A 24,595-nucleotide genomic window follows, 5' to 3' on the forward strand; every position below is an offset into this window, starting at 1 on the left:
GATCAAGCTTCAAGGGCATATTAGATCACATGATTATAGCGTGTGAACCAATGATGATGCCGCATACTAAATTCTAGACATATTTTCAGATCCCACTTTCGTCATTTTTCTCTACATCAAATCAAATGAACTGTATTAGAGCCCTTAGCTAATAATTTATTCTTAAGTTCTGGAACGGGGTGATAAATGCCGGTCTAGTATCTGTTTTTCTGAACCTTTATAATTTGCCAGTGTCACTCTTGACAAAGTTTATGAAAGCATTTCCCCAAAAATTTAAGTAAAAAGTATCTTGTTCTAGCATTATGAATCTGGTTGAAGTTCATGCTCATTTATTCTGTATGTTTATTTATTTATTCATCTCTTTGTAGTTTTAGGACGTATGGTTCATTGAGCTCCCACATGCTATACCTATATATCCACCATTTTGATATATGATGAATATAAAAAAAAATACTTTTCTTCTGTCAAGACAATGTCGCCTTCGTTGGATGGGTCAATGAAGACTAGGAAAACACTATTTTCTGAATTTTATACCACACTTGCCCTTCTGAAGCTTCCGGCTGACTGTCAAAGTCATCGAGTCAACAAAGTCTTAAGTCTTTCACAAGTGCCTTCTGAAGCTTTGAGCGAACCATTCAAAGTCATTGAGTCAGCAAATTCCCAAGTCTTTCTAGCTTAGAGCACCATCTACCTGGTAAGAGGCTGGGAGGGCTTTCTGTTTGTTTGCGTTTCACAATGGAAGCAATCATTTCTGAATTTTATACCACACTTGCCCTTCTGAAGCTTCCGGCTGACTGTCAAAGTCATCGAGTCAACAAAGTCTTAAGTCTTTCGAGCTCAGAGCACCATCTATATAGTGACATGCTGGGAGGAGTTCCTGTTCATTCGCGCTTCACAATGGAGACAATCATCTCTGTGGTTCTTGGTGATCTTGTTGGCAGAGCTATATCCTTCGTGGTCGAGAAGCGCCGCGAGAAGACAACCGCTGAGGAGGATCTGCAGAGGCTGCGCCAGCTGCTTCTGAGGATAAGTGCTGTTGTCGAGGAGGCTGAGGGGCGATGTGTCACAAACCGGGGGATGATACATCAAGCTAGCACGATGCGAGAGCAAATGTTCAGAGGGTACTACCTTCTCGATGCCTTCAGGTGCAGAGAGAAGAAGACCGATGATGAGGAGGTGAGTCACTTCTTGTTTGCTCAATCCAATTTCAATCCGGCCAAGCGTTTTCGCCGCCTTTCTAGCAACACTCAGATTGAGAGCACGGTAACTGTTAGAGTAAGCAGTCAGGAGCTTAAACAGGTTGTTCTTGGCCTAGAAAGCATGCTTGTTGATATGAAGGAGTTTGCTATATTTCTGATGAGCTACCCTCGCATGTACCGCCAACCCTATGGTGCATATTTATTTGTGGACAAGTATATGTTTGGCCGCCAAACGGAGAGGGAACAAGCCATCCGCTTCTTGCTACAAGCAGAGCTTCCGTATGGAAATGTGGGTGTCCTTCCAGTTGTTGGTTCTGCATATGTTGGGAAGAGCACTCTTGTGGAACATGTTTGCAACGATGAGCGTGTACAAAACCACTTCTCCTTGATCTTGCTCTACATTGGAAACAACCTTCAAGATGAAACGATGACAACTTTTAGAGATCATTGCGTGATCAAGCATCAAAATATTTCCTTGGATGAAGAGAAGTCGTTGGTAGTCATTGAGCTCTTAGGGGACGTGGACAAAGGAGTATGGAAGAGACTGCTGCACTCTTCTGAACGATGCATGCCACATGGGAGTAAGATCATAATCACAAGCCGATCAGAGAAAGTGGCCAGTCTTGGAACAACGGAAGCCGTCAGGCTAAACTATTTGTCTAAAGAAGCTTACTGGTATTTCTTCAGGATGCTCGTGTTTGGTAGCACGGATCCGGAGGAGCACCCGAAGTTAACATCCATAGCCATGGAGATAGCCGTAGAGATGTGTGGATCTTTCTTATACGCATATGTTGCTGCTGCCTTACTGAGAGAAAATCTTAGTGCTCGGTTCTGGTACAGGGTTCTCAGATACCTTAGGGAGTACAAGCAGAAGAATATCTTGTTGTTAGGTGAATATCCTGCTGAGGAAGATCAGCCTCGGTATATTTTGAGCTTGGCTAAAAGGCGGCATGGTTCTGAGGATACTAAGTTCCTTTTGCAAAGTAGTCACTGCCACAATGGTCCTGCTTCTCATGGTGGGCTTCCGAAGATAACAATGGTGGATCTGCTATCCGGCACCTGGAGCGCTATGCCAAGGGGAAAATTTGAGGTCTTGTCCTGGAGGTCTGTCATACCACCGTACTACAGCTACACAACTGCTTGCGAGTTTGTCCGGCACGGCAGTAGTACCACAGCATAGATGAAGAAGAGAAGCGCTCTTTGGCACCGTGGTGACATTGCTTTGATTTACTGGTGGTTCTCTTCTTGTCTATGGACCATGGCTCACCTGATTGGTTGATGAGACTTCCTTGCTTTGCTGGTGTAAAAGTTGATGATATTTATTTAAGTTGATCTGGTTCTTGACTCGATCTTGTATGGAGTATACTGTGACTGGTATCCGGTACATATGGCTCCCTAATTACCGGTTGTGTTTGTAATCACTTTTGCCATCTTCATCTGAATAAATAAGCCCTCGGCTAAGTAGCTAATGTTTCTCCTCAGACTCTCTTTTTTACTTTTTGTATAGAGCTGACACATCTTGCTAGCTAGTACTCCCTCCGTCCGAAAAAGCTTGTCCCTCAAATGGATGTATCTAGCACCAAGTTAGTGCTAGATACATCTAGCTTTGTTTCTCAGAAGGGAGTACTAACATCTAGCGTTGTTTCTAACTACTTGAGAAGCCTGTTTTGTTTACACGAACGACGGCGCTGCTCAGAGAGGGTGACGAAGGACAAGCATCCTGGGCATCCTCGGCATCGGCGCAGATTCTCAGAAGCAGCTACTGCAACCTCTGCAGATCCTGCCGCGAAGTTTGGTACTTTTCAGCCAAAAGATGCTGGTTAACGGTGTCTTGTACAGTAGAAGACAACATCACTCACACGAGTCTGGGCGAGTTCAGTTCAGGCAACCTGCATGCCTTGCTACAAAGATCAGTGCCGCAAGTGAAAATCAACACAGATAGCTGGAGCTAACAAGATGAAAAAACAGCTGAAAGAACAGAGTGAACAAACACAACCACTGCCTGATTGTGCAGGTGCTGGGAAGGGCCAAACAAAAAAGTGATCTCACTGTTGATCCTAACAGGGGAGACTTGCAGCTTCAAGTTTCCACCACACCGATCTTTATTAAATCAGATATAAATCAGAAACAGATACTTTTCATCTGTCATAACAGTGTTGCTTTCGTTGGCTGGGTCAAATGCCAATTCCCTGCTCAGTGCTTGTGCTGGATAACAATTGAAAGGACACGGTGAGCAGGCACGACCACTTCTTGATTGTGCAGGTGTTAGAAACGACGCAGGAAAAAACGTCATCTGGCTATTTATCAAATGGTGCAAACATGCTATTTTCTGGAAGCTACATCATAATTGCTTTCTGAAGCTTTAGCTGACCATTCAGAGTCATGGAGTCAGCAACTTGCTAACTCCCTTCAAGTTCTGGTGAGAGTCAGGGAGGGGTTCCTGTTTGCTTGCAGTTTACGATGGAGACACTAATTTCTGCAGTTCTTGATGATACTGTCAGCAGAACCATATTCTACTGGTTGAGAAGTGCTGTGAGCAGAGAACCACGGAAGAGGATCTGCAGAGGCTGCCCCAGCTGCTTCTGAGGTTACGTGCCGTTGTTGAGGAGGCTGAGGGGTGGCATGTCACTGCAAAGATGATCTGTCAGACTAGCATGATGACAAAGCAAATGTTCAGAGGGTACTAACTTCTCGACACCTTCAAGTGTGGAGAGAAGAAGACTGACACTGAGGAGGTGAGTCCCTCCTTGTTCGTTCAATCCAAATTTAATCCAGCTAATGTTTTTACCGCATATCTAGTGACATTCAAACTGAGAGCAGGGTAATTGGTAGAGAAAGCAGCAAGTAGTTGAAATAGGTACTTTTTGTTAGAGTTATATTATAAGTCATGTACCCCTTTGTATTTATCCCGTTATATAAAGGGTTTCCTGCATATGTTTCACATCTGTACATGTATATATATCGGCCTATGGCCTCATGGAAATACAAGTTGCATATTTCCTAACATGGTATTAGAGCTAGGTCAATTTTTTCGCACGCCGGTTCTCACGTCTGTCGTAGCGCCGGTTCTCACGTCCGGTCCTCTCTGATCGGTCCACCCAAGGTCAATTCCTTCCCCGTCCGTCCCGCATCTCTGTAACGCTCACGCCGCATCCTTTGGACCGAGCAAGTTGGTTGCCTCTCTGGATCGGGTCTCCGTCGGGCTGCTGCTCTTCCAACAACTAGACACCGGCCGTCGCCCCTCGTTGGATCTCCCTGCCAGCTGCCAGTTTCCGCTCTCTGCAGCTCCTTGCCGATCTCGCCGCCAGCTGCTCTTCTCGTCGGATCTCTCCGCCAGACTGCTCCTCGTCCGGCGGTTGCCGTCTGCTGCCCGTCGGAAGCCTCTGTTACTCCCGCGTGACTGCTGCTGCCTGGGAAAAAAAATAGGCACGATGTCCGCATCTTCCGGCTATGTTGCTGTTCCTCGCTGTCCGGTGATCTTTGATGGTACTAACTATACCGAGTTCACTGGCTTCATGCGCATTCACATGCGTGGCATCCGTCTCTGGGGTGTTCTTTCTGGCGAGGTCTGCTGTCCGCCACGTCCAGTTCCTCCGGTGGCCCCTACTCCTCCAACTCCACTGGTTCTTACTCCGGATGCTAATCAGGCCGCCAAGGATGCGGCTAAGCTTGCTGATGAGGCTGCTGATCGTGCTTATGATGAGAAGGTTTTGGCTTATGAGGAGGCTCTTCAGATTTATCATGGTGCTCTGTCTGCTTACACCCAGTGGCTTGATGATGATGCTCGTGCTGCTGCTGTTCTCACTGCTAGTGTTCTGCCTCAGTTTGCTTCTGAGTTTCTGGGTCTTCCTACTGTCTTTGAGATGTGGACCCGTCTTCGTCAGCGCTATCAGCCCTCTGGTGATGCCTTATACCTTTCTGTGGTCCGTCAGGAGCATGCTCTTCAGCAGGGTGACTCTACTGTTGATGACTTCTATGCACAGAGTTCTGCTATCTGGCGTTAGCTTGATTCTCTCCGCAGTGCTGGTTGTCGTACCTGCCCCTGTTGCCAGGCTGTCCAGGCCAATTTGGAGTTTCATCGCGTCTATGAGTTCCTGTCTCGGTTCCGTAAGGAGTTTGAGCCCCGGCGTGCTCAGTTGTTTGCTCGTGGCCGTATTTCTCTCATGGAGGCGCTTTCTGAGATTCGTGCTGGAGGTTCCCTCTGTGCTCGCTACTCGTGCTCCTACGCCACCTGCTGCACCGACCCCTTCTCGCTCGAGTGCTCCGCCGCTCTTGCCCACTCCTTCTGGAGGCTCAGGTCGCCCCCGTCCACATTGCGACTACTGCAACAATGATGGTCATCTTGAGTCTCAGTGCTACACGAAGAAGAAACACCTGCGCAAGGCGCGATCATCATCTTCAGGGACTTCGTCATCTACCTCGACAGCTTCAGCCATTACTTTGACTGAGCAGGATATTCTGAGACTTAAGCGTCTGCTCGCGGCTTCAGGTTCTTCCTCGACGGGTACTGCTGGTTCTGTGACTGATGCTTCCTGCATTGAGCAATCACCCTCTACACAGTCAGGTACATCCCCATGGGTTCTGGACTTTGGAGCTTCTTTTCATATGTCTTCTCATTCTTCCATTTTGTCCTCTTTTCGCTCGCTGGATTCTCCTGTTCATGTCCTCACTGCTGATGGTACTCCACTTTCTGTCGTTAGTAGAGGCACTCTTATCACTCCTTCTTACTCTGTTCATAATGTTGCTCATATTCCTCGACTCACCATGAATCTGTTTTCTGCTGGTCAACTTACTGATTCTGGTTGTCGCGTCATCCTTGACGTTGACTCTTGTTTTGTCCAGGACCGTCGCACGCACACTCTGGTTGGGGCTGGCCCTCGCCGCCGTGATTCTCAGGGTCTTTGGGAGTTGGACTGGCTTCATGTTCCTTCTGCTGCCACCACTATCGCCAGTTCCTCCGCTTCAGTCGCCTCTGTTACTGGTTCCTTCAAGCAGTGGCATCATCGACTTGGTCATCTGTGTGGTTCTCGGTTGTCGTCTTTAGTTCGTCGAGGCCTTCTGGGGTCTGTCTCAGGAGATGTCTCTTTAGAGTGTCAGGGTTGTCGTCTTGGCAAGCAGATTCAGTTACCATATTCACATAGTGAGTCAGTGTCTAAGCGTCCTTTTGATTTAGTCCATTCTGATGTATGGGGTCCGGCTCCTTTCGCTTCCAAAGGTGGTCATAAATACTATATTATTTTCATAGATGACTTCTCTCGTTACACATGGCTTTATTTCATGACTTCTCGTAGTGAGGTGTTGTCTATTTATAAGCGTTTTGCTGCCATGGTTCATACTCAGTTCTCTTCACCCATTCGTGTTCTTTGTGCTGACTCTACTGGCGAGTATATCTCTAAGATGTTGCGTGGTGTTCTTGCTGAGGAAGGCACTCTCTCTCAATTCTCTTGTCCTGGTGCTCATGCTCAGAATGGTGTGGCTGAGCGAAAGCATCGTCATCTTCTTGAGACGGCTCGTGCATTGCTGATTACTGCCTTTCTCCCGCCTCATTTTTGGGCTGAGGCCGTCTCCACCTCCACCTATCTTATCAATCTCCAGCCTTCCGCTGCTCTACAGGGTGGTATTCCTTTCGAGCGTCTTTTTGATTGTTCTCCTGATTATTCGATGCTTCGCTTGTTTGGTTGTGTTTGCTATGTTCTTGCCCCTCGCGAACGCACCAAACTGACCGCTCAGTCTGTTGAGTGTGTCTTTTTAGGCTACAGTGATGAGCATAAGGGCTATCGTTGTTGGGATCCTATCGGTCGTCGGATGCATATCTCTCGAGACGTGACTTTTGATGAGTCTCGTCCCTTCTACCCACGCCCATCTTCCTCGACCTTTTCAGTGGAGGATATCTCTTTCCTCACTTTTCCTGACTCACCTATCACCCTCGTCGAGCCTGTGCCTATTCGTTCCGCTCCCTCTGCTTCTCCACCTCTAGTCGATTTGATGCCACCATCTTCCACGGTCTCCTCGTCTAGCATGTCACCAGATTCTACACCTTCATCTCCGGTGACTTCTTCATCGCCACCCCTCGATTCTACCTTGGCGATTCCTCCTTCTATTGTTCCATCTCTTCCTCAGTATTACACTCGTCGTTCACGTCTTGTGGATGCCTCCGTGGATGTGTCGTCATCTTCCTCTCAGCCTACTTATGGCTTGCGTTCTCGTCCTCGTCCGCCTGTTGATCGCTTTGGATTTCCCACCGCTGGTGCTGCTGTTCTTGAGCCGACTTCTTATCGTCAGGCTGTTGTTCATCCTGAATGGCAGTTTGCGATGGCAGAGGAGATTGCTTCTCTTGAACGCACTGGTACCTGGGATCTTGTTTCCCTTCCTCCCGGAGTCCATCCCATCACTTGTAAGTGGGTCTACAAGGTTAAGACTCGCTCCGATGGTTCTCTCGAGCGTCACAAAGCTCGTCTTGTGGCTCGTGGTTTTCAGCAGGAGCATGGTCGTGATTATGACGAGACTTTTGCTCCTGTGGCACATATGACCACTGTTCGTACACTTCTTGCCGTTTCCTCTGCACGCCACTGGTCTATATCTCAGCTTGATGTTAAGAATGCTTTTCTTAATGGTGAGCTGCGTGAGGAGGTGTATATGCAGTCACCACCTGGGTATTCTGTTCCTGATGGCATGGTCTGTCGTCTTCGTCGCTCTCTCTATGGCCTTAAGCAAGCCCCCCGTGCCTGGTTTGAGCGTTTTGCCTCTGTGGTCACTGCTGCTGGTTTTTCAGCAAGTGCTCATGATCCAGCATTGTTTATTCACCTTTCTCCTCGTGGTCGGACTCTTCTTCTTCTCTATGTTGATGACATGGTCATCACTGGGGATGACCCCGAGTATATTGCCTTTGTAAAGGCCCGTCTTAGTGAGCAGTTTCTTATGTCTGATCTTGGGCCCTCTTTGCTACTTTCTTGGGATTGAAGTCTCTTCTACCTCTGATGGCTTTTTTATATCCCAGGAAAAGTATATCCAGGATCTTCTTGCTCGTGCTGCTCTTACTGACGAACGCATTATTGAGACTCCTATGGAGCTCAATGTTCACCTCCGTGCTACTGATGGTGATCCCCTCCCTGACCCGACGCGTTATCGTCATCTTGTTGGCAGTCTTGTCTATCTAGCTGTCACTCGTCCGGATATCTCTTATCCGGTTCATATTCTGAGTCAGTTCGTCTCCGCTCCCACATCGGTCCACTATAGTCATCTCCTTCGTGTTCTCCGATATCTTCGGGGCACAATCTCTCACCGTCTATTCTTTCTTCGCTCCAGTTCTTTACAGCTTCAGGCTTATTCGGATGCTACGTGGGCTAGTGATCCTTCAGATCGCCGTTCACTTTCTGCTTACTGTGTTTTTCTTGGTGGTTCTCTCATTGCCTGGAAGACGAAGAAACAGATTGCAGTTTCCCGTTCGAGTGCCGAGGCTGAGTTGCGAGCAATGGCTCTTTTGACGGCAGAGGTGACTTGGTTACGGTGGTTACTTCAGGATTTTGGTGTTTCTGTCACTACACCGACTCCGCTCTTATCTGACAGTACAGGTGCTATTAGCATTGCGCGTGATCCTGTGAAGCATGAGCTCACCAAACATATTGGTGTTGATGCTTTCTATGTACGCGCTGGTGTGCAGGATCAGGTTATTGCTCTTCAGTATGTGCCTTCCGAGTTACAGTTGGCGGATTTCCTGACGAAGGCCCAGACTAGAGCACAACATGGCTTTTATCTCTCCAAACTCAGTGTTGTTCATCCATCATGAGTTTGAGGGGGGGTGTTAGAGTTATATTATAAGTCATGTACCCCTTTGTATTTATCCCGTTATATAAGGGGTTTCCTGCATATGTTTCACATCTGTACATGTATATATATCGGCCTATGGCCTCATGGGAATACAAGTTGCATATTTCCTAACACTTTTCTTCCGTCATTGCAGTTCTGCTTTCATATTAGGAGAACCCAAGTTAAAAAAAGAAAGATTAGGAGAACCCCCATTTTCTGAAACTTATAGCACAATCTTCTGTCATAACATTGTTGCCTTTGTTGGTGGGTCAATAAAGACGAGGATAACACCTACTTTTTTGAAAAGTATAGCACAATTACCTTCTGAAACTTTCAGTTTGACCATTCGAAGGCATGCCTCAGTCCTTCGAGCTTGGAGCACCATCTATCTAGTACCGGCGTGGGAGGGGTATCTGTTCGTAAACACTTCACAATGGAGGAATCATTTCTGGGGTTCTAAGTGATCTTGTCGGCAGAGCTATATCCTTCGAGCTTGGATCACCATCTATCTAGTACCAGCCTGGGAGGGGCATCTGTTTGTAAACATTTCACAATAGAGGCAATCATTTTGGGGGTTCTTAGTGATCTTGTCAGCAGAGCTATATCCTTCGCTGTCGAGATGTTCCACGAGCAAACAACCACGGAGGAGGATCTGCAGAAGCTGCACCGGCTTCTTCTGAGGATATCTTCTGTTTGAAGTTCATGCTCATTTATTCCATATATTTCCTTATTTATTCATCTCTTTGTAGTTATAGGACATATGGCCGTGTAGTTTCAGAGTCATTGAGCTCCCACATGCTATGTCTTTATGCAACAGGTAGTTGCTACTTACAAGTCTTTCGCTGAATTGGTCGGATCAAAATTTTGTCGACTTTAGCAATTTTCTGTGCTTTGAAAGATGTCTACTGTTAGAAGTGTCTAAGGTGCGACTACTGGAATCACCAGTGAGCTCCACAACTTGATGGATCATCCCTCAGTTTGCGACGCTCCCCTCTTGGCCTCCTCAACAACGGCATAGATCCTCAGAAGCAGCCTCTCTAGATCCTGTACCGCAGTTGCCTGTTCCCAGCACTTCTCAGCCATGATGCTTGTTAACAGTGTCTTGTAGAAGTTAGAAGAACACAAAACCCGCACAGTGTGGGGAGTTCAGATTTCAGACAACCTGCATGTGTTGCTACAAAGATCAGTATCTCCATGCAAGGGGTTCTGACTGACAAGAAGAAACAACAGTAAAAAAAAGCAGCGAGTGAAAGCAACCAATGCCAGATTCTGCTGGTGTTGGAAAGAACGGAAGAGGAGTGTGGTTTGACTTTTGTTCCCAGCAGAAGAGACGTGCAGCATCAAGTTTCCACCATTTCGATATCCTTTTCAAAAACAAATACTTTCCTTCTTTCCAAAGTCAAAACAATGTCGCCATCATTGGATGGGTCAATGAAGACTAGAAAGTAGGAAAACACCTAATTTAAAGCACAAGTGCCTTCTGAAGCTTTGAGCGAACCATTCAAAGTCATTGAGTCAGCAAATTCCCAAGTCTTTCTAGCTTAGAGCACCATCTATCTGGTAAGAGGCTGGGAGGGCTTTCTGTTTGTTTGCGTTTCACAATGGAAGCAATCATTTCTGCGGTTCTTGGTGATCTTGTCGGCAGAGCTATATCCTTCGTGGTCAAGAAGCTCCGCGAGCAGACAACCTCTGAGGAGGATCTGCAGAGGCTGCGCCAGCTGCTCCTGAGGGTAAGTGCCATTGTTGAGGAGGCCGAGGGGCGGCGTGTCACAAACCGAGGGATGATACATCAGGCTAGCACGATGAGAGAGCAAATGTTCAGAGGGTACTACCTTCTTGACACCTTCAGGTCCAGAGAGAAGGAGGCCGATGATGAGGAGGTGAGTCGCTTCTTGTTTGCTCAATCCAATTTCAATCCGGCTAAGCGTATTCGCTGTCTTTCTAGCAACAGTCAGATTGAGAGCACGGTAATTGGTAGAGAAAGCAGTCAGGAGTTGAAACAGGTTGTTCTTGGCCTAGAAAGCGTGGTTGCTGATATGAAGGAGTTTGCTATATTTCTTGGCCTAGAAACAGGGGCATATTTATTTGTGGACAAGTATATGTTTGGCCGCCAAATGGAGAGGGAACAAGCCATCAGCTTCTTGCTACAAGCTGAGCCTCCAGGGAATGGAAATGTGGGCGTCCTTCCAATTGTTGGTCCTGCACGAGTTGGGAAGAGCACTCTTGCGGACCATGTTTGCAATGATGAGCGTGTGCAGAATCACTTCTCCTTGATCTTGCTCTACACTGGAAACGACCTTAAAGATGAAACAGTGACAAGTTTTAGAGATCATTGTACGATCAAGCATCAAAATATTGGCTTGGATGAAAAAAGGTTGTTGGTTGTCATTGAGCTCTTAGGGGATGTGGACAAAGGGGCATGGAAGAGGCTGCTACACTTGTATGAACTATACATGCCACATGGGAGCAAAATCATAATCACCAGCCGATCAGAGAAGACGGCCAGTCTTGGAACAACGGAAGCTGTCAGGCTAAATTATTTGTCAAAAGAAGCTTACTGGTATTTCTTCAGGACGCTCGTGTTTGGTAGCACGGATCCGGAGGAGCACCCAAAGCTAACATCCATTGCCATGGAGATAGCCCTAGAGATGCGTGAATCTTTCTTATACGCATATATCATTGCTGCCTTACTGAGAGAAAATATTAGTGCTCGGTTCTGGTGCAGGGTTCTCAGACACCTTAGGGAGCACAGGCAGAAGAATATCTTGTTGTTAGGTGAATGTCCTGTTGATGAAGAACAGCCACGGTATGTTTGGAGCATGGCCAAAAGGCGGCAAGGTTCTGAGGATATTAAGTTCTATCTGCAAGGGTGTGACCCTCAAAAAGGGCCTGCTTCTCATGGCGAGATTCCAAAGATAACAGTGATGGATCTTATATCTGGCACCTGGAGTGCTATGCCACGGGGAAAATTTGAGGTCTTGTCCTGGAGGTCTGTCATACCACCGTACTACAGCTACACAACTGTTTGTGAGTTTGTCCGGCACGAGAGTAGTACCACAGCATAGATGAAGAAGAGGAGCGCTCTTTGGCACCGTCGTGACACTGCTTTGAATTACTGGTGGTTCTCTTCTTGTCTTATGGACCATGGTTCACCAGATTGGTAGATGCGACTTCCTTGCTTTGCTGGTGTTAAAGTTGGTGTATTTAAGTTGATCTGGTTCTTGACTCGAGCTTATATGGAGTATATTGTAACTGGTACCTAATTACTGGTTGTGCTTACTTGTATGGAGCTAGGTGTTAGTACATATATGGCTCCTTAATTACCGGTTGAGCTTATATGGAGCTAGATGTTTACATAGGGCTCCTTAATTGCCGGTTGTGCTTGTAACCACTTGTGTACTCTTCATCTGAATAAACAAGCCCTTGACTAAGTAGCTGATATTTCTGCAGACTCTCCTTTCACTTACTGTATAAAGTTGACATATCTTGCTAGTACTAACATCTAGTGTTGTTTCCAACCACTCGAGAAGCCCGTTTCGTTTACACGAATGACGGCGCCGCTCAGAGAGGGCGATGAAGGGCAAGTACCCTGTGCGTCCTCAACATCGGCACAGATCCTCAGAATCAGCTGGTGCAACCTCTGCAAATCGTGCTGTGAAGTTTGGCAGCTTTCAGCCATGATGCTGGTTAATGGTGTCTTGTAGAAGACAACATCACTCACACGAGTCTGGGGAGTTCAGTTCAGGCAACCTGCATGCCTTGCTACAAAGATCAGTAGCGCAAGTGAAAATAAACACAGATAGCTGGAGCTAACAAGATAAAAAAACAGCTGAAAGAGCAGAGTGAACAAACACAACCACTGCCTGATTGCACAGGTGTTGGAAAGGACCGAACAAAAAAGGGATCTCACTGTTGATCCCAACAGGGGAAACTTGCAGCTTCAAGTTTCCACCACACTGACTTTTATTAAATCAGAAATAAATACTTTTTTTCTGACATAACAGTGTCACCTTCGTTGGCTGGGTCAAACGCCTATTCTTTGAATTTTTCGCACAATTGCTTTCTGAAGCTTCCTACTGACCGTTAAAAGTCACCAAGTCAGCAACAAGCCATCAAGTGTTTGTTTGGTCACCAAATGGAGAGGGAACAAGCTGAGCAGAGAAGATGGTTAGTTTTGGAACAATGGAAGCCATCAAGCTAATTTTTTTGTCGAATAAGCTTACTGGTATTTTCTTCAAGATGCCCGTGTTTGGAAGCACTGATCCGGAGGAGCACCCAAAGCTAACATCCAGAGCCATGGAGCTAAGCCCTTGAGACAGAGATCTTTCATCACCGCATATGTTGCTGCCGCATTACTGAGATCAGATCTCAGTGCTTGGTTGTGGCGCAGGGTTCTCACACACACACGAAGGCGGATATTCAGAAGAATATCTCATGGTTAGGTCAATATCCTGTCAATGAATACCAGCAGCCCTGGTCTCTATATTTGGAGCATGGCCGAAACAAGGCAAGGGTCCAAGGATCTTAAGTGTTTGATGCGACGTGGTTGCTACCAAAAAGGTCCTGCTGCTCATGACGAGGTTCCAAGGATATCAGCGGTGGATCCTCTATCCGGTACCTGGAGCGCTCTTCCACGGGGCAAATTTGACGTCTGGTGCTTCAAGTCTCGTATATACTGTACCAAAGCTACACATATGACTGTGAGTTTGTATGGGAGTGAGCAAACACAACCACTGCCTGATGTTGATCCCAGCAGGGGAAACATGCAGCTTCAAGTTTCCACCACGCCGACCTTTGAATCAGGAGCAGATACTTTTCTTCTGTCCTAGCCGCCTTTCTCTGATTTTTTTGCATGATTGCTTTCTGTTGCTTTCCACTGACCGTTTAAAAGCCATAGAGTCAGTAGCTGCCTAACTCCATCCAGCTTAGAGTACCATCTAGCTAATCTGAGGCTTTGGAGGAGGTCCTGTTTGCTCGCACTTCATAATGGAGACATTCATTTCTGCAGTTCTTGGTGATCTTGCTGGCAGAGCCATATCATTCGTGGTCGACAAGTGCCGTGAGCAGGGAACCGAGGAAGACGATCTGCAGAGGCTGCATCAGCTGCTTCTGAGGTTACGTGTCATCATCGAGGAGGCCGAGGGGCGGTGTGTCACCAACCGAGGGATGATCTGTCAAGTTAGCATGATGAGAAAGCAAATGTTCAGAGGGCACTACCTACTCGACACCTTCAAGTGCAGAGAGAAGAAGACCGACGATGAGGAGGTGAGTCGCTCCCTGTTCATTCAATCCAAATTTAACCCCGCAAAGCGCTTTCGCCGCCTTTCTAGCGGCACTCAAATTGAGAGCATAGAAATTGGTAGAGACATCAGTAAGGAGTTGAAACAGCTTGTTCTTGCCCTGGAAACCGTGGTTGTTGATATGAAGGAGTTTGCTATATTTCTGATGAGCTATCCTCGCATGTGCCGCGAACCTTATGGTGCATATTTATTTTTTGACAAGTGTATGTTCGGTCGCCAAATGGAGAGGGAACAAGCCATCAGCTTCTTGCTACAACCTGAGCCTCTAGGGGGTTTGAATCTGGGTGTTCTTCCGATCGTTGGTCCTGGACTTATTGGGAAAAGCACTCTTGTGGAACATGTTTGCGACGATGAGCGTGTGCACAATCACTTCTCCTTGATCTTGCTCTACAATGGAAATGACCTTAAAGATGAAACTGCAATGACTTTTAGAGATCATTGCGTGGTCAAGCATCAAAATATGGCCTCGGGTAAAGAAAGGTTGTTGGTTGTCATTGAACTCTTAGGGGATGTGGACGAAGAGGCATGGAAGAGGCTGCTGCATTCTGCTGAAAGTTGCATGACATGTGGGAGCAAAATCATAGTGACTAGCCGATCAGAGAAGATGATCAGGTTTGGAACAGCGGAAGCTATCAAGCTAAGTTGTTTGTCTGAAGAAGCTTACTGGTATTTCTTCAAGATGCTTGTGTTTGGAAGCACGGATCCGGAGGAGCACCCAAGGTTAACATCCATAGCCATGGAGCTAGCCCTCAGGATGTGCGGATCTTTCATCTCTGCATGTGTTATTGCCGCTTTACTGAGAGAAAATCTCAGTGCCTGGTTCTGGTTCAGGGTTCTCAGAAGCTTTAGGAAGTACATGCAGAAGAATTTATTGTTGTTCGGTGAATATCGTGACGTGGATAAGTCTCGGTATATTATGACCATTGCTGAAACACAGCGAGTTTCTAAGGATCTTAAGCTCTTTCTGCTCTATCCTAGTTATCAAAAAGGGCCGGCTGCTCAGGGCGAAGTTCCGAGGATAACAGTGGTAGATGTTCTATTCAGTAGATGGAGCACTGTGCCACAGGGCAAATTTGAGGTCTTGTGCTGGAGGTCTGTCATACCACCATACTACAACTATATATATGTTTGTGAGTTTGTGCAGCACAAGAACACCACACCGTAATACTCTTCTTGTATATTCGATCAATTATGTTTGGCTTACCAGATTAACATGTATTAGACTTCCTTGCATGTTGTTCTAAATGTCGGTGCTTGATTTTAGTTGATCTGGTTCTAGACTGATTGATCTTATACGGAGTATACTGCAACTAGAACTCAGTAGATCATCATGTAGGGCTGTGATTGTAATCACTTGAATACTCTTCATCTCATTGAATAAAGCCTTGGAATAAAATCTAGTTGATATTTATGCGGACTCTGTTTTCACTTTTTTTTCAAAGCTGATATATCTTGCAAGTACCTTGTTTCCAAAGAACGGCTGCATCACTCAGAGATTGTGCGGGATGAGAACAGGGTGAGCAGACACAACCACTGCTTAATATCGCAGGTGTTGGAAAGTATGGAGGAAAAATGTGATCTGGCTATTGATTCCACTGGTGCAAGCATTCAGCGTCAAGTGTCCACCATGTTGACCTCTAAAGCAAAAACAGGTACTTTTCTTCTTCTGTCACAACAATGTCACTTTCATGTAGCAGCAATAAAAACTAGGAAGACACCTATTTTCTGAAATTCGTAACACAATTGCCTTTTGTAGCTTTCAGCTGACCGTTCAAAGTCACTGAGTCAGCAGCTTCCTAATTTCCTCAAGCTCAGAGCACCACTAGCTGGTGAATGGCTGGGAGGGTTCCTGTGTGTTTGCACTTCACAATGGAGGCAATAATTTCTACGGTTCTTGGTGATATTGTCAGCAGATCCATATCTGTCTTGGTTGGCCAAGGAGCAGAGGATAATATACAGAGGCGCCGCTAGCTGCTTCTGAGGATATCTGCTGCTGTCGAGGAGGCCGAGGGGTGTTGTGTCGCACACTGAGGGATGATCCGTCAGGCTAGCGTGATGAGAGGGCAGATAGAGAGTCCATGAAGACTGGAACACCCGATGGGTCAATGAAGACTAGCTGGCCATTCAAAGTCATCAAGTCTGCAACTGCCTAATTCCTTCAAGCTCAGTGCACCTGACTTGGCAACTGCTTAAGTCCTTCAAGCTCAGACCACCATCTATCCGGTGACGGTGAGAGGCTGGGAGGGGTAGTTTGCACTTCGCGATGGAGGTGCTCATCTCCGCAGTTCTTGGAGATATTGTCAGCAGAGCTATATCCGTTGTGGTCGACAAGTGCCGCGAGCAGACAACCACCAAGGAGGATCTTCAGAGGCTGCGCTAGGGAATGGAGATCCTGGTGTCCTTCCGGTCGTTGGTTCTGCACTTATTGGGAAAAGCACTCTCGTGGAGCATGTTTGCGACGACGAGCGGGTGCGCAACCACTTCTCGTCGATCTTGTTCTACACCGGAGACATCCTCAATACAGATGAAACGGCAACAACTTTTAGAGATAACTGTACAATCAAGCACCAAAACATCAACATCGCCTCGGTTGAGGAAAGATCCTTGCTTGTCGTCGATCTCTGTGAAGACTTCGACGAAGACACATGGAGGGGGCTGCTGTGCTCTTCCACGAGATCCCTGAAACCTGGGAGCAAGATCATAATCACTAGCCGATCGGAGAAGGTGGCCAGTCTCGGAACAACTGAGGCGGTCAGGCTAGAACGTCTGCCCGAAGAGGCCTATTGGTACTTCTTCAGGACGCTGGCATTCGGTAGCACGGACCCCGAGGATCACCCGGAGCTGACGTCCATTGCCAATTGCCATGGAGCTCACTGTTGAGATGCGTGGCTCATTCATGAACGCGTTCATCAGCGCCGGCCTGTTGCTGGGACTGGGCGCAGACCGTCTCTGCGCCCGGTCCTGGCGCAGGGTCCTCGCACATTTCAGGGACTACTTGCAGAAGAACACCATGCTGCTGGGCGGCGAGTACCCTCTCGACCTCCAGTCCTGGTACGTCTGGAGCATGGCCCAAGCGCCGTGTCTGGGTCGTCTCAAGCTGTTCCTGCTGTGCGATAGCTACCAGAGAGGGCTGGATGATCGCACTGAGGCACCGAGGGTGACGGTGGTCGACCTCCTGTCCGGGACCGCCGCCGCGCCATGGGGCAGGTCCGAGGTGTTGTTCTGGAGGTCCCTCATACCACCGTACTACAGGTACGTGTATGTGTGCGAGTGCGAGTTTGTGCAGCACAAGAACAAGAAGACCACGATCGAAAGTGAGCCGTAGAGGTGGTTCATGCATGTTCCGAGTTCTTGATTGACCGATCTTATATTGGAGTATGTCGTGGTTGGTACCCGGCCAGCAGCTCAGCGTGTAGTTACAGTCATTTCTTGGACATATGTCCTGCTAGTACGTCTCAATCATCTGAGATTTCTTTAAGTCTCATTTGATTTAGAAAAAATGTAATTTTATTTACAGAAAATGGCTTACCAGATATGCATGTGTGCTAAGACTTCTGGTGTAGTAATCTATTGTAGTGCTTATAATCTATTGTATTACCAGAAATGTAATTACTTAATGTGCTTATAATCAATTGTATACTCTTCCATATAAAAAAAGCCTTGGAATAAGATCTACTCCCTCCATTCCTAAATATTTGTCTTTTTAGAGTTTCAAATGAACTACCACATACGGATGTATATAGACATATTTTAGAGTGTAGATTCACTCATTTTGCTTCGTATGTAGTCACTTGTTGAAATCTCTAAAAAGACAAATATTTAGGAACGGAGGGAGTAGTTGATAGTAATGCTGACTCTGTTTTACCTTGTTTACAGTGACTTGAGAAGACCATTTCTTTTAAGCAAACGGCCGCACTGCTCAGAGACTGCAGAAACAACCACTGCTTGATTCTGTAGGTGTTTGGAAGCATGGAACAAAGTTGTGACCTCTAAATCACCATGTAGCGTCAAGCTTCCACCATGTTGACCTCTAAATAAAAAACTGGTACTTTTCTTCTGTCAAAACAATATGTCGCCTTTATTGAATGGGTCAATGAAGACTATGAGAACACCTATTTTCTGGAACTTACAGCACAATTGCTTTCTGAAGCTTTCAACTGACCATTCAAAGTCACCGAGTCAGCAACTGCTTAAGTCCTTCAAGTTCAGAGACACCATTTATCTGATGAGAGGTTGGCAGGGATTCCTGTTTGCTTGCAGTTTACAATGGAGGCACTCATTTCTGCAGTTCTTGGTGATCTTGCTGGTAGAGCCATATCCTCTGTGGTCGAGAAGTGCCGTGAGCAGAGAACCGCGGAAGAGGATCTGCAGAGGGTGCACCAGCTGCTTCTGCGGTTACGTGCCATCGTCGAGGAGGCCGAGGGGCGGTGTGTCACAAACCGAGGGATGATCTGTCAGGTTAGCATGATGACAAAGCAAATGTTCAGAGGGTACTACCTTCTCGACACCTTCAAGTGCAGAGAGAAGAAGACCGGCGATGAGGAGGTGTGTCGCTTCTCGTTTGTTCAATCCAAATTTAATCCGGCTAAACGCTTTCGCCGTCTTTCTAGCGACACTCAAATTGAGAGCATAGAATTTGGCAGAGACATCAGTAAGGAGTTGAAACATGTTGTTATTGCCCTGGAAAGCATGGTTGCTGATATGAAGGAGTTTGCTATGTTTCTGATGAGCTATCCTCGCATGCACCGCCAACCTTATGGTGCATATTTATTTTTGGACAAGTGTATGTTCGGCCGCCAAATGGAGAGGGAACAAGTCATCAGCTTCCTGCTACAAGGTGAGCCTCTAAGGGGTGAGAATTTGGGTGTCCTTCCAATTGTTGGCCCTGGACTTATTGGGAAGAGCACTCTTGTGGAACATGTTTGCGACGATGAGCGTGTGCGCAATCACTTCTCCTTGATCTTGCTCTACAGCGGAAATGACCTTAAAGATGAAACTGCAATGACTTTTAGAGATCATTGCGTGACCAAGCATCAAAATATTGCCTCGGGTAAAGAAAGGTCGTTGGTTGTCATTGATCTCCTAGGGAACGTGGACGAAGAGGCTGCTGCATTCGGCTGAAAGTTGCATGACATGTGGGAGCAAAATCATTGTGACTAGCCGATCAGAGAAGATTGTCAGGTTTGGAACAACGGAAGCCATCAAGCTAAGTTGTTTGTCTAAAGAAGCTTACTGGTATTTCTTCAAGATGCTTGTGTTTGGAAGCACGGACCCGGAGGAGCACCCAAGGTTAACATCCATAGCCATGGAGCTAGCCCTCAGGATGGGCGGATCTTTCATCTCTGCATATGTTATTGCCGCCTTACTGAGAGAAAATTTCTGTGCCTGGTTCTGGTGCAGGGTTCTCAGAAGCTTTAGGAAGTACATGCAGAAGAATTTATTGTTGTTCGGTGAATATTGTGATGTGGATAAGTCTCAGTATATTATGACCATTGCTGAAACACGGCGAGTTTCTGAGGATCTTAAGCCCTTTCTGCTCCATCATAGTTATCAAAAAGGGCCTGCTGCTCAGGGCGAAGTTCCGAGGATAACAGTGGTAGATGTTCTATTTAGTAGATGGAGCACTGTGCCACAGGGAAAATTTGAGGTCTTGTGCTGGAGGTCTCTCATACCACCATACTACAACTACATAAATGCTTGTGAGTTTGTGCGGCAGAACACCACATCGTAGTTCTCTTCTTGTATACTCGATCAATTATGTTTGTTTACCACCAGATTGGCATGTATTAGACTTCCTTGCATGTTGTTCTAAATGTTGGTGCTTGATTTTAGTTAATCTGGTTCTAGACTGATCGATCTTATACGGAGTATACTGCAATTAGAATGCAGTAGATCATCATGTAGTGTTATGTTTGTAATCACCTGTATACTCTTGATCTCAATAAACAAATCCTTGGAATAAAATCTAGTTGATATTTCTGCAGACTTTTTTCACTTTTTGGGCAAAGCTGACATATATTGCTATTACCTTATTTCCAACGAACGGCTGCACCACCCAGAGATTGTGCAGGATGAAAGAACAGTTGAAAGAACACGGTGAGCAGAGACAACCATTGCTTGATTGTACAGGTGTTGGAAAAAACATAGGAAAGAAAATGTGATTTGGCTATTGATTTCAATGGTGCAAACATGCAGTTCAAGTTTCTACCATGTTGACCTCTAAATCAAAAACAGGTACTCCCTCCGTCTGGAAATACGACGTATTTTAGTTATAAATACATTCATTTTTAGCTATTTCCGCGACAAGTAATTCCGGACGGAGGGAGTACTTTTCTTCTGTCACAATAACGCCGACTTTGTTGAATGGGTCAATGAAGACTAGTGAGGAGAGAACCTATTTTCTGGAAGTTACAGCATCATTGCTTTCTGTAGCTTCAGCTGGCCATTCAAAGTCATTGATTCAGCAACTTCCTAACTCCTTCAAGTTCTGGTGAGTCTGGGAGGGGTTCCTGTTTGCTTCAAGTTTATGATGGTGGCACAATTTTTTGCAGTTGGTGATATTGTCAGCAGAGCCATATGCTTCGTGGTCGAGAATTGCCGTGAGGTTATGTGCCATCATTGAGGAGGCTGAGGGGCAGCGTGTCACTAACCGAGGGGCGAGGGATGATCTGTCAGGTTAGCATGATGATGAAGCAAATGTTCAGAGGGTACTACCTTCTCGACATCTTCAAGTGCAGAGAGAAGAGGACTGACAATGAGGAGGTGAGTCGCTCCTTGTTCGCTCAACGCAAATTTAACCCAGCTAAGAGTTTTAGCCGCCTTTCTAGTGGCACTCAGACTGAGAGCATGGTAATTGTTACAGAAAGCCAGCAAGGAGTTGAAACAACACTCATGACAATCTGGGGGTTCAGTCGACCTGCATGCTGCTACAAAGGTCAGTACCACAAGTGAAAATTCACACGAGAGTTCGGGCCATCAAGATGAAAGAACAGCTGAAAAAACAACACCACTGCCTGATGGACTGGGGTCAGGTGTTGGAAAGAACAGAAGAAAATGTGATCTCACTGTTGACCCCAACAGGTGGAAAACGGGGCTTCAAGTTTCCACCACGTTGGCCTTTCAATCAGAAACAGTAACTTTTCTTCTGTCGTAACAGTATTGTTCGCTGGTTCAAACGCCTATTCTCTGAATATTTTGCACAGTTGCTTTCTGAAGCTTTCAACTGACCTTTAAAGTCATGAGTCAGCAACTCCTAACTCCGCAAGCTGAACCGCAGTTGCGTGTTCACAGCACTTCTCAACCATGATGCTTGTTGACAGTGTCTTGTAGTAGAACTTAGAAGAAAACAACACCCGCGCAGTGTGGGGATTTCAGATTTCAGACAACCTGCATGTGTTGCTACAAATATCAGTATCTCCATGCAAGGAGTTTTGAGTTTTGACTGACAGGGCGAAACAACAGTAAAAAAACACAGTGAGTGAAAACAACCAATGCCAGATTCTGCTGGTGTTGGAAAGAGCAGAAGCGTGTGATTTGACTTTTGTTCCCAGCAGAAGAGACGTGCAGCATCAAGTTTCCACCATTTCGACATCCTTTTCCACCATTTCGACATCCGTTTCATTCAAAAACAAATACTTTTCTTCTGTCAAAACAGTGTCGCCTTCAGTGGATGGATCAATGAAGACTAGGAACATCTATTTTCTGAAATTTAAAGCACAAGTGCCTTCTGAAGCTTTCAGCTAACCATTCAAAGTCATGGAGTAAGCAAATTCCTAAGTCTTTCTAGCTCAGAGCACCATCTATCTGGTAAGAGGCTGGGAGGGCTTCCTGTTCATTTGCGCTTCACAATGGAGGCAATCATTTCTGCACTTCTTGGTGATCTTGTCGGCAGAGCTATATCCTTCGTGGCCGAGAAGCGCAACGAGCAGACAGCCGTGGAGGATCTGCAGAGGCTGCGCCAGCTGCTTCTGAGGGTAAGTGCTGTTGTCGAGGAGGCCGACGGGCGGTGTGTCACAAACCGGGGGATGATACATCAGGCTAGCACGATGAGAGAGCAAATGTTCAGAGGGTACTACCTTCTAGATGCCTTCAGGTGCAGAGAGAAGAAGACCGGCGATGAGGAGATGAGTCTCTGCTCGTTCGTTCAATCCAAATTTAATCCGGCTAAGCGCTTTCGCCGCCTTTCTAGCGACACTCAAATTGGGAGCATAGAATTTGGTAGAGACGTCAGTAAGGAGTTGAAACATGTTGTTCTTGTCCTGGAAAGCATGGTTGCTGATATGAAGGTGTTTGTTATAATTTTGATGAGCTACCCTCGCATGTACCGCCAACCTTATGGTGCGTATTTATTTTTTGACAAGTGTATGTTCGGCCGCCAAATGGAGAGGGAACAAGCCATCAGCTTCTTGCTACAAGCTGATCCTCTAGGGGCTGGGAGTTTGGGTGTCCTTCCAATCGTTGGTCCTAGATTTATTGGGAAGAGCACTCTTGTGGAATATGTTTGTAATGATGAGCGTTTGCGCAGTCACTTCTCCTCGATCTTGCTCTACAGCGGAAATGGCCTTAAAGATGAAACGGTGATGACTTTTAGAGATCATTGTGTGATCAAGCATCAAAATATTGCATCAGGTAATGAAAGGTCATTGGTTGTTATTGAGCTCATAGGGGATGTGGACGAAGGGGTGTGGAAGAGGCTGCTGCACTCTGCTGAAAGATGCATGACAAGTGGGAGTAAAATCATAGTGACTAGCCGATCAGAGAAGATGCTCAGGTTTGGAACAACGGAAGCCATCAAGCTAAGTTGTTTGTCTAAAGAAGCTTACTGGTATTTCTTCAAGATGCTCGTGTTTGGAAGCACGGACCCGGAGGAGCACCCAAAGTTAACTTCCATAGCTATGGAGGCAGCCCTCGGGATGCGAGGATCTTTCATCTTCGTATATATTGTCGCTGCCTTACTGAGAGAAAATCTCAGCATCCAGTTCTGGTGCAGGGTTCTCAGAAACAATAGGAAGTATCTGGAGAAGAATGCATTGTTGGCTGGTGAATATCTTCACGAGGATAAGCCTCGGTATGTTTGGAGCCTTGCTCAAACACGGCGAGTATCTGAGGATCTTAACCTCTTTGTGCTACATGATATTTACCAAAAAGGGCATGCTGCTCAGGGCGAGGTTCCGACGATAACACTGGTGGATGTTCTATCGAGGACATGGAGCACCGTGCCGCTGGGAAAATTTGAGATCTTGGGCTGGAGGTCTCCCATACCGCCATACTACAACTACGTATATGCTTGTGAGTTTGTGCGGCACAAGAACCCCACACCATAGTTCTCCTCTTGTATACTCGATTAATTATGTATGGCTTACCAGATTGGTATGTATTAGGCTTCCTTGCATGTTGTTCTGAATGTTGGTGCTTGGTTTAAGTTGATGTGGTCCTAGACCGATCGATCTTAGATGGAGTATACTGGAACCCAGTAGCTCATTCTGTAGGGGTGCCCTAATTACTGGCTTTGTTTGTAATCACTCTTGTATACTCTTCATCTCAGGAAGCAAACCCTTTGAATAAAGTCCATGTGGGGTTACCTACTTATTGCAGACTATATTTTCAATTTTTGGACAAAGCTGATATATCTTGCTAGTACTAATATCTTTCCAGTTACGAATCATTTGCACGAAATTGCCGTGCAGCTCAGAGGCAGGACAAGTACCCTCGACATCGGCGAGGGAGGATCACCGGATGCAGATGCTACCCCGCAGTTGCCTGCATGACCAACTACGGTCTGGGGAGTTCAGGCTAACAAGTTGGAACAACAGCTGAAAGAAGAACACAGTGGGCGGACATAATCACTGTCAGATTGGGCAGGTGTGTGGAAAGAACAGAAGAAAAATGGAAACCTGTAGCGTCAAGTTTCCACCGTGTTGATCTCTGAATAAAAGCCAGGTACAGTACTTTTCTTCTGTCATAACTCATAACAATATCACTTTTGTTGGATGGGTCAATAAAGAATTAAAGATTAGGACAGCCATCATTTTCTGAAACTTATAGCACAATCTTCGGTCATAACATTGTTGCCTTTTGTTGGACGATTGGATAGGTATATTTTCTTAAATTTGGTATACAATTGCCTTCTGAAGCTTTCAGCTGTCCGTTCAAAGTCACCGAGTGAGCAACTGCCTACCTGAAGACTCTTTCAAGCTCATAGCACCATCTATCTGGTGAAAGGCTGGGATAGATTCCTGTTTTCTTGTGCTTCACAATGGAGGCGCTCCTATCCGCTGTTTTGGTTGAGAA

General features: G+C 46.3%; 1 protein-coding gene and 2 pseudogenes across 1 annotated transcript; all 3 read left to right on the forward strand.

The window, feature by feature from the left end:
- Positions 1 to 130: 130 nt before the first annotated feature.
- LOC125533057 lies at positions 131 to 12,436 on the forward strand (annotated as a pseudogene).
- A 1,026-nt stretch (positions 12,437 to 13,462) lies between these two features.
- Positions 13,463 to 20,410, forward strand: LOC125533059 (annotated as a pseudogene).
- Positions 20,411 to 22,083: 1,673 nt separating this feature from the next.
- On the forward strand, positions 22,084 to 23,810 carry LOC125526342 (disease resistance protein RGA2-like). The gene has a single exon (XM_048691122.1). It carries the CDS (start codon positions 22,153 to 22,155, stop codon positions 23,626 to 23,628), a length of 1,476 nt encoding a protein of 491 aa, XP_048547079.1. The 5' UTR covers positions 22,084 to 22,152; the 3' UTR covers positions 23,629 to 23,810.
- Positions 23,811 to 24,595: the final 785 nt, after the last annotated feature.

Source organism: Triticum urartu, chromosome 1 (genome assembly GCF_003073215.2).
Source record: "Triticum urartu cultivar G1812 chromosome 1, Tu2.1, whole genome shotgun sequence".
NCBI lineage: Eukaryota > Viridiplantae > Streptophyta > Magnoliopsida > Poales > Poaceae > Triticum > Triticum urartu.